We start from the raw sequence: 10,165 nt of genomic DNA on the forward strand, positions 1-10,165 counted from the left end.
GCTAACCCTAACCCTAACCCAATGAAAACCTTAACCCTACCCCTATCCCGGCATCAATGGGCTGGCACCAGAGCAACACACAGTAATACAGGACTCAATATTAAATCTGATCTCAGCTGAAATCTGATGCTGTGTGTGTGTGTGGAAGTCATTTCTTTCATTCCGTACCCACTTGCTCATCATTCCTCCCACATTCACACCCAGCTTGTTAATATACATCACAGGCAGCCCGCCCACCAGCACTGTCACACACAATAGTGAAAGGCCCGGATAGATGGATGTGGAGAGGATGTTTCCACGAGTGGGAGAGTCTGGGACTAGAGGTCATAGCCTCGGAATACATGGACGTTCCTTTAGGAAGGAGATGAGGAGGAATTTCTTTAGTCAGAGTGGTGAATCTGTGGAATTCATTGCCACAGAAGGCTGTGGGGGCCGTCAATGTATATTTTTAATGCAGTGATAGATAGATTCTTGAGTGTGGTGTGTGGGATCTTACCAACACCTGCCTTTGGGTAGACAGTGTGTCCTTGGTACCAGGCAGCAGTGGTTGGTATTTCAATTACAGTTGAGTTTATTGTCACGTGTACCGAGGTACAGTGAAAATAATTTGTTGCGTGCTAATCAGTCAGCAGAAAGACAATACATGATTACAATCAACCCATTTACTGTGGTAGTTACATGATAAGTTACACGTTTAGTGCAAGGTAAAACCAGCAAAGTCTGATCAAGGATAGCCCGAGGGTCACCAAAGAGGTTGATAGTAGTTCAGGACTGCTCTTTGGTTGTGGTAGGATGATTCAGTTGTCTGATAACAGCTGGGAAGAAACTTTCCCTGAATCTGGAGGTGTGCGTTTTCACACTTATGCCCGGTGGGATTTGATAATGCTGCTGACCTTGCCGAGGTAGCGTGAGGTGTAAATGGAGTCAATGGAAGGGAGACACAAAAAGCTGGAGTAACTTCGCGGGACAGGCAGCATCTCTGGAGAGAAGGAATGGGTGACGTTTCAGGTCGAGACCCTTCTTCAGGGCCAGGGAGGTTGGTTTGTGCGATGGTCTGGGCTGTGTCCACAATTCGCTGCAATTTCTTGCGGTCTTGGATGGAACTGTTCCCAAACCATGCTGCGGTGCATCCTGACAAAATGCCAATTTTTGTTTCCCGTGGGATATGGTTTAGTTTAGTTTAGAAATACAACACAAAAACAGGCCCTTTGGCCCACCGAGTCCGCACCGACCAGCGATCCCGCTCATTAACACTAACCCACGCCCACTAGGGACAATTTACATTTATACCAAGCCATTAAGCTACAAACCTGTACGTCTTTGGAATGCGGGAGGAAACCGAAGATCTCTGAGAAAACCCACGCAGTTCACAGGGAGAACGTACAGACAGCACCCATAGTCAGGATTGAACCCGGGTCTGTGGCTGTAAGCGCTGTAAAGGCCCTGTCCCACTATACGAGAGCTCTCCCGAGTTTAAAAAAAATCAAACTCGTGGTAAGTATGTAGAACGTACGTAGCGGGTACGTCGGAACTCAGGACGTCTCTTAGCGACTCGTAACGCTAACGGCAGGTACTCGGGAAACGCGGTAAGCTCGTGAAGTTTTGCGGGAAGAGTGTCCACGAGAGCCCCCAAGTACCTACGAATGGCTATTACCGTAATTCTCCGAGTTCAAATCAGGGGAAAGTCGGGAGAACACGTGAATGACCTCGTACAGTGGGACAGGGGCTTAAGGCAGCAACTCCACCACTGTGCCACCATGCGGCCATGGGTTGTTCCAGCTTCATCCAGCCTGTATGAAACAAAACCAGCTGCTCTCCGGGGGTGACTGGCACTCTGTTCTTTTTTTAATTATTATTTTTATTAGAAGCAATTGTACAAGAATAAAACATTCGGCATGTAAAATTATACTATTATTGTACAGCTTCAATTTTAACCTTTTAACCTGAAAATGAGAGAAAAGAAGAGAGAAACAAGAGAGGAAAAAGTGAAAAGATAGGACCCCTAGACTACCAAAGAGGTGTGGCCAGAGAACGAATAAACATATAAGAGAGGAAAAGGAAAAAGTAAGAAAGATAAAAGTGGAGATATGCCTGCCCCTCCCCCCCGCCCCCGCCCACCTCACCCAACCCAGAATCGGATTTAAATCCAAATTTGTGTTGTGCCAGACTATCCTTGTAAGAATTCGGTGAAGGGTGTCCATGTCTTGAAAAATCGATCTGTGTTTTCTGCCAAGACAAGCCTAATATTTTCCAAATGTAGTGTCTCGGACATGTTTGTAATCCACATCTTCACTGTAGGGACTGTTGTGTGTTTCCAAAATGTAAGTATTCGTTTTTTCGCCGTTATCAGGCCATAGTTAAGGAAACGTCTTTGAAATAATGTTAGCTCAGAACAGGCTTCTGACGTACCTGGCAGTGTGTTCCACTGCGATGGCTGATCCACTCTTACCATTTACAGTGCTGAATTCACCACTCTCCCTCTCTCACACGTATCCTGTTTGTCTTGATGTTATTTTCCAGTTTACTCAAGGTTCTCCTGACGTATTGTTCCCCACGACCAACCTGCTCCCTCCGCCAAGTCAGTGCCTCTTAAACCAAGTTACTCCAGCTTAATAACAAGAAGATTTCAGTATAGGAGTCAAGGCCGTCCGAAGCCCCCTTTTTCCCCCACAGAGTAAGAAAATATCCCCAGAATTTTCTTTTTAAATCTGAGCACAATCAGCGTTTCCACTTTGTGGGAAATCGCCCGCAGTTCTGGCTCCGGCCGCTGGGGGAGAAACAAATGCGCCCATCCGCGCCTGCGCAGTTGGGGAAGCGAGCGACGCAAAATGGCGCCGTCTACGCGTGCGCAGTGGGTCCGGGGCGGGATCAGACTGTCAGTTGGCCTTCACCCATTGAGCGTCTACTCCAGGTAAGTAGTGGAGGGGGTGCGGTGTCCGCCCGCCCGGACCAGACCAGACCGGACCAGACCGGACCAGACCGGACCGGACCGGACCAGACCGGACCAGACCGGACCAGACTGGACCAGACCAGACCCGACCAGACCCGACCGGACCGGACCGGACCAGCGTGTCCATCCGCGGCGTCCGTGCCTCGCCATCCACCGTCGCCGGGCGGGAGCGGCTGTGACCTCAACACCAGACGCCGCTGCGGCGGGGCCCAAACCATCTTCCGCCCGCGCCATCCCGCTCATCCCCTCCCCCATCTCTACCTCTCTCCCCCCTCCCCTCTCTCTCTCTCTCCCCCTCCCCTCTCTCTCTCTCCCCCCTCCCCTCCCCCCCTCCTCTCCCCCCCTCCTCTCTCCCTCACTCCTCCCCCTCTCTGCTCCTCTCTCTCTCTCCTCCCCTCCCCCTCTCCCCCCTCTCCCCCTCCTCTCCTCCTCCCTCCTCCCTCACCCCCTCCTCTCTCCCTCCCCTCTCCCTCCTTCTCTCCTCTCATCTCTCTCTCTCTCCTCTCCCCCCCTCACCCCCCTCTCTCGACCCTACCCCCCCCTCCCCGTCGCTCTCTCTCCGCCCCCTCCCTCGCTCCTCCCCCTCCCACTCTCTCCCCCCTCCCCTCCTCTCCCCCCCCCCCCCCCCCCCCCGTCCCTGTAACCTCTCCCCCTCCTCCCCTTCTCTCTCTGGCCCTCACTCTCTACCACCCCTCCCCCTCTAGACACACCTGTGAGTCCGGGTGGGCAAGGCGTCAGTAGACTGGGGGTCGGTTTATGGAGTAATTGGAGCAATTAATAACATTAATATATTGACAAGGGGGTATTGAGCCACGTGTGCGGAGGGGGCAGTTAGTGTGTGGGGTGGTTAATGTGTATGACACCCATGTGTATGAGTCCAGAACTAGGGGCCACAGTCTTAGAATAAAGGGGAGGTCATTTAAGACTGAGGTGAGAAAAAACTTTTTCATCCAGAGAGTTGTGAATTTATGGAATTCCCTGCCACAGAGGGCAGTGGAGGCCAAGTCACTGGATGGATTTAAGAGAAAGTTAGATAGAGCACTAGGGGGCAGTGGAGTCAAGGGATATGGGGAGAAGGCAGGCATGGGTTATTGATAGGAGAGGATCAGCCGTGATCACAATGGCTCGAAGGGCCGAATGGCCTCCTCCTGCACCTATTTTCTATGTTTCTATAAGCCGTGCCCCCCATTACAAAGAGGAACCTAAGCCGGAATGTGTTCTGTACAGGAATACCCAGGTGAGGATGCAAATGTCAAATACCAAAGGCCATAGCTTTGAGGTGAGATGGGCAAAGTTTAAAGGAGATGTGATTTTACACAGAGGGTGGTGAGTTCCTGGAGTGGTGCTGGAGGCAGACACCATCATTCTGCAGCCTTCAGATGGCCACATGTACATGCAGGGAAAGGAGAGGTATGGATTGTGAGCAGATGGATAAGAGTTTGTCTTGGCATCATGTTTAGTTTAGTTTAGAGATACAGCGCGGAAACAGGCCTTTCGGCCCACCGAGTCCACACTGACCAGCGAGCCCCGCACATTAACACTATCCTACACACACACTAGGGACAATTTTTTACACATACACCCAAGCCAATTAACCTATAAACCTGCACGTCTTGGGAGGAAAATGAAGATCTGGGAGAAAACCCACGCGGTCACGGGGAGAACATACAACTTCCGTGCAGGCAGCACCCGTAGTCGGGATCGAACCCGGGTCTCCGGCGCTGTGAGGCCGTTAGTTACTCTACCGTTGCACCACTGTTGGGCACAGACATTGTGGGCCGAAGAGCCTGGTCCAGTTGGTGTATCCTGATGGTACCTGCACCAGGATAATGTCTCCTGCACCCAGGTGGTGGTATGTATACTGAGACTCTGTCCCCAGACCATGCTTCACATACACGAACGGTGCCTCAATACCCAATCCAGCTTGGCTCCAACGTGTGAATCGGAAGATGGATCTGAGGAGAGGTCTGATGATGAATCATTTATCTGACTCTCTCTCTCAACCCCTCCCCTCCCCCCCCCACACCCCCTCGACCCGCAAACCCTCCACCGTTCTGTTTAATCTCAGACTCCAGCAGCCGCAGTGTTTGTCATTTTCCTTTAATAGTTCCAGCGTACACCATGTCACAGCAACAGCGGCGGGGGGGGGGGGGGGGGGGGGGGGGGGCAGGGTGCCAGGGCACTGTGTTGGCATCTTCTGAGGGTGGGCATGAGGGGAACGGTGTCTCCCCACAGATACGCTAGGTGGTGGGCTGGGGTTGCGGGGACATTATCGATCACGCAGTCTGCTAACATCTTGTGAATCATAGGGGCAGGGTTGGAGGGGTGACCTTTCCTTGGGGTCAATGACCCCTGCCCTCCCTGACCCTGGGCTCAGTGATGTGGATGGGGGGGTGGGTCACGGGGTCAAGGGTCAGGACCCCCCCCCTCACTCTCTGACCCTGCGGCCGGTGGTGAGGGGGTCAGTCATGGGTCATGCCCCCCCGCCCCCCCACCACTCTCTGAGCCTCCAGTGCTCGGCCCATTGCCGTCCAGCAGGGTGAGTTTACTGAGCACTCGGGGATCTGCCAGGAGCTGGAGGCTGAAGCTGTGTCCATGCAGGTGGGAGAGGAGGGAGATGAGCCGGCCATGGATCAGCCCGTACCCGGCGTATGCATCCTGCCCACAGCGGGTGGTCAGCACGCCCAGCTGGGCTCTGAGTGAGCTGAGATGGTCCAGCTCATTGGATACCTTCCTCCTGGAGCTGAGCAGCTGCTCCAGTGCATGGTGCAGCATCTGCAGCTCCCTCTGCCTCTCCCGCAGCCCGTTGTCCACCTCCAGCCTGCGGTGTTGCAGCTCCAGCAGCTTCTGCCGGCATTGGTCCAGCTCCAGAGATGCCTGATCAAGCTTCACCTTCACCTCCGCCTTGTCCTTCACTGCCTCCTCAATCAATGCCTCACAACGAGACATTTCTCTACAGGATCCCACAACCAGAGGGATTGCTGGTGACAGAGGGAGGGAGGTTAGTACATAGAACAGGCCCTTCAGCCCACAATGTCGGTACCATCTGCCTACAGAGAATCTGTATCCCTCCATTCCCTGCTTATCCATGCGCCTATCCACAGTCCCTTAAACACGATCATCGCTGACTCCTGTGGTACTCACTGCAGCCACTCACCAGACTCTGTATGGCAACGTTTGATGTTATTTTCCAGTTTACTCAATGTTCTCCTGAAGTATTGTTCCCTGTATTCAACCTCAGCCAAGTCAGTGCCTCTTAAACCAAGCTGTTAAACCTATTAAATGTTAAACTTTCCCCCTCTCTCCTAAAGGATAGGATTCACTCAGCATGGACAGTCAGCATGGTTTTGGACTCATGCCCCTGTCCCACTTAGGAAACCTGAACGGAAACCTCTGGAGACTTTGCGCCCCACCCAAGGTTTCCATGTGGTTCCCGGAAGTTTTTGTCCGTCACCCTACCTGCTTCCACTACCTGCAACCTCCGGGAACCGCACGGAAACCTTGGGTGGAGCGCAAAGTCTCCAGAGGTTTCCATTCAGGTTTCCTAAGTGGGACAGGGGTTACTAACGTTCCAGTTTTCTGAGGAGGTGACGAAGGTGATGAATGAGGCTCGTTTAGCGTAGTTTAGAGATGTAGCGCGGAAACAGGCCCTTCTGCCCGCCGAGTCTGCGCCGACCAGCGATCCCCGCACATTCACACTATCCTACACACACTGGGGACAATTTACACGTATACCATGTATACAAAGCCCAAGCCAATTGTGGGAGGAAACCAAAGATCTGGGAGAAAACCCACGCGGTCACGGGGAGAACGTACAAACTCCGTACAGACAGCACCCGTAGTTGCAAGCACTGGCGCTGCAAGCACTGTAGGGCAGCAACTCTACCGCTGTGCCACAGTGCCGCCGAACGTAAGATGGTGGATGTTGTCAACATGGATTTTAATTAAGGCATTTGATAAAGAACCTATCGGTTGGCTGATCCACATGGCATTCACTGTGACTTGGTCATATGGATTCAGAACTGGGTTACTGATTGAAGACAAAACTGCAGATGCTGGTTAATACACAAAAGAACACAAAGTGTTGGAGTAACTCGGTGGGTCAGGCAGTATCCATGAAGAACATGGATAGGTGACATTGCGGCTCGAGGCACTTCATTCTTCATTCAGACCTTTATGGAGATGTGATCACTATCCCCAAAATGCTCTTCCAGTGAATCACCAGACACCGGGCCAGCCTCATTTCCCAACTCAAGGTCCAGTTTGTTTCCTTCTCGGGTTGGACTATCCACGTACTGTTTCAAGAAACCCGCATGGATACACCTCACAATTCCTGCCCCGTCTACGCTTCTAGCTCTGAGCAGGTCCCAGTCAATGTTGGGGAAGTTTCAAGTCACCCACCAACACAACCCTGTTGCCCTGGCAACTTCCAGTAATCTGTCTCCATTGCTCCATCTACCGCTTGCTATTGGGGCCTCTAGTACAATTCCTTCGAGCGCTCGCACCGTTCTTATATCCCGTTTTTTGAAGAAGGGTCTCGGCCTGAAACATCATGAAGAAGGGTCTTGACCCGAAGTCACAAATTCCTTCCCTCCCGAGATGCTGCCTGTCCCGCTGAGTTACTCCAGCACTTTGTGTCTATCTTCGGTGTAAACCAGCATCTGCAGTTCCTTCCTACTCTTACTCTCTGACCCACTACCCTAGTTCCCACCCTCTGTCTATCTAGTTTAAACCCTTCCAAGTAGCAGCAGTGAACCTGCCTGCTAGGATACTGCTTCCCATCCAGTTCAGGTGCAACCCGTCCCCTCATGCAGGTCACCTCTGACCCAGAAGAGATGCCAACGGTCTACAAATCTGAACCCCCTGTGTCCTGCACCAACTCCTGAGCCTTGCATTCCTCTGTCCTATCTTCCTTATTTCTATCCTCACCACCACTTAGTACCGGGAGTACTCCAGAGCTTCCTTCCCTCGGGAACCTGCTTTTTAATCTGCCCAGCTCTCCATGTTCACTTTGCCGCTCCTTGTCCCGTTTCCTGCTCATGGCGTTGGTGGCATCGTACACAACAACCCCCAGCTGCTCCCCCTCCCCCTAGAGGATGCCATGCAGCCGCTCCGAGACTTCCTAGACCCTGGCACCAGGGAGGCAGCATCACCATCCTGCAGTCTCCACTGCTCTGCTGCTGATGCATAATCTCCTGTCCACACCGATAACTAACGAGTCCAACAGCACCATCGCTCTGCCTGCCTTCACGCGCAGTCAGTGTGGAAGCTGTACATGACTGCTCAAACCCCTCACCTCCCTACACACACACACACACACACACACACACACACACACACACACACACACACACACACACACACACACACACACACACACACACACACACACACACACACACACACACACACACCCACCACACACACACACACACACACACACACACACACACACACACACACACACACACACACACACACACACACACACACACTCACACACCCACACACACACACCCTCACACACACACACACACACTCACACACCCCCTCACACACCCACACACACACACACACTCACACTCACACACTCACACACACCCACATCCTCACACACACACCTGTCACCCCCTCACTCCCGTGGACCCCCTCCCCCAAACCCATTACCCCATACCTTATTACTGAGAGACCCATTTTCCCTCGTCCCTCAGTCCTTTCCCACACTCCCTCTCTCGGTTCTCTCCATCAATCCATCTCGGTTCTTCCCCTCACTCTGTCCCTCCATTCCCTCCCTTTCTCTATTCCCTCTCTCTCTCCTTCCCCCTCTCTCCCCAACTCTCCCTGCCCCCTCTTGGTTTGCCCTCCTTTCTGTTCTCCTCCTGCCCTGGGTTCTCTCCTTTCTCTTCTTCCACCTTCTTCTCACTCCCTCCCTCAGTTCTCCCCCTCGTTCCTTCTCTTGCTTCTCTCCTTCTCTCCCCATCTCTGTTCTCTCCCCCTCTCTCTCCCTTGCACCAATCTCTCCGTTTGCTCCCTCTCTCTGTCCTCTCCTCTCCCTCACTCCAGCTCTCTGTTCTGTCCGTCTCCCCGCACTCACTGGTCCTCCCCACAGTTTTCTGACTTCTCCCACCTGCCCAGCACTGCAGAGCTCAGGCAATTTGCCAAGCATTCCCACCTTGGGAGCGCTGCTGTTTTTCCTGGGAATGCCACTCCTCACCGTCCCGACTGGTTGAAGATTTGTCAGAGGAGAGGAATATGGACACAAAAAGCTGGAGTAACTCCGCGGGACAGGCAGCTTCTCTGGAGAGAAAGAATGGGTGATGTTTCGGGTCGAGACCCTTCTTCCGAGATGCTGCCTGACCCGCTGAGTTACTCCAGCATGTTGTGCCTATCTCCGGTTTAAACCACCATCTGCAGTTCCTTCTTACTTCTCTGCAGCGTAATCAGATCTAACAGTTTAGTACGATTGCCAGCTTACCCACAAAGGGCAGGATGCCCAGCCCGATGCCCAGGTTACGCGATGTCTCCTTCTCTGCCCTGCGGGCATTCTCCGTATCCTGGGTGTGCTGAGCCTGTCGCATCTCCAGCTGCCATCTCTCCACATCATCTCTGACCACCTCTCTCCTGCTCTCCTCACTCACCATCTGCTTGTCCAGCTGCAGAAGCTGCTGCTTCTCATTCCCCATCTCTTGCTCACAGCTCCTCTTCTCCTCGGCTGCATCCTCCACCTCCCTGTCCAGGTCTTCCAGCACCGCCCCAGCCTGTGTTGCAGCCTCACTGACGTGTGAGTGAGCTTCCCTCAACGCCGTTCCCAGTGCGGTCTCCTCGCTGGGACACAGTTGTTGTTGGCTGCCGCGGCTGGAGATGTCATTCAGGCTCAGTGCTGAGGTGAGCATCTTCAGGTAATGAGGCAGCACGGTACGCTTGAATCTCAGCTCGTGTTCCATCGCCCACCGCTCACCAAGGCTGTTGTCAACCAACGTGCGGGCTGCACCCGTCCGTCCCCTCTCTTCCAGTGACGACAGCTCACAGGATGTGGTGGATGGGAGGGGCACCAGCAGGTGTGGGGACCTGTTCCCCCACACCCATCAGGCAACCTCAAACAAACATCCTGAACTATAACGACCTATTGCACTCTATCTGTTTAATGATGTGTGTGTATATAAGTGTGGTCTATGGTATACGGACACACTGATCTGATCTGTATTTATGACTACA

The 10,165-nt window shown here is 53.0% G+C and overlaps 2 protein-coding genes across 2 annotated transcripts in view; one reads left to right on the forward strand and one right to left on the reverse strand.

Annotated features, from left to right (window-relative positions):
- LOC116976465 (adenylate cyclase type 8-like) overlaps positions 1-3,129 on the forward strand; it is a 91,810-nt gene extending 88,681 nt beyond the window's left edge. The window contains exon 19 of the mRNA XM_033026358.1: positions 2,954-3,129. Coding sequence (XP_032882249.1) covers positions 2,954-3,129 — 176 coding nt within the window. The remainder of the gene's footprint in view (positions 1-2,953) is intronic.
- A 1,988-nt stretch (positions 3,130-5,117) lies between these two features.
- Positions 5,118-9,894, reverse strand: LOC116976466. The gene is made up of 2 exons (XM_033026359.1): positions 9,426-9,894; positions 5,118-5,931 (listed from the first exon to the last, which is right to left on the reverse strand). The coding sequence occupies exons 1-2, from the start codon at positions 9,892-9,894 to the stop codon at positions 5,417-5,419; spliced, it is 984 nt and encodes a 327-aa protein (XP_032882250.1). The 3' UTR covers positions 5,118-5,416.
- Between the last annotated feature and the right edge of the window lie 271 nt (positions 9,895-10,165).

The sequence above is a fragment of the Amblyraja radiata genome, chromosome 8, assembly GCF_010909765.2.
Source record: "Amblyraja radiata isolate CabotCenter1 chromosome 8, sAmbRad1.1.pri, whole genome shotgun sequence".
Lineage (NCBI taxonomy): Eukaryota > Metazoa > Chordata > Chondrichthyes > Rajiformes > Rajidae > Amblyraja > Amblyraja radiata.

Bases quoted from the DNA above. Each gene is read 5' to 3' on its own strand.
- LOC116976466 (XM_033026359.1), bottom strand. From the start codon at position 9,894: ATGGAACACGAGCTGAGATTCAAGCGTACCGTGCTGCCTCATTACCTG. The intron at 5,932-9,425 runs GTAAGCTGGCAA...CTCTGTCACCAG, and splicing joins GGGCATCCTGCCCTTTGTGG to CAATCCCTCTGGTTGTGGGA.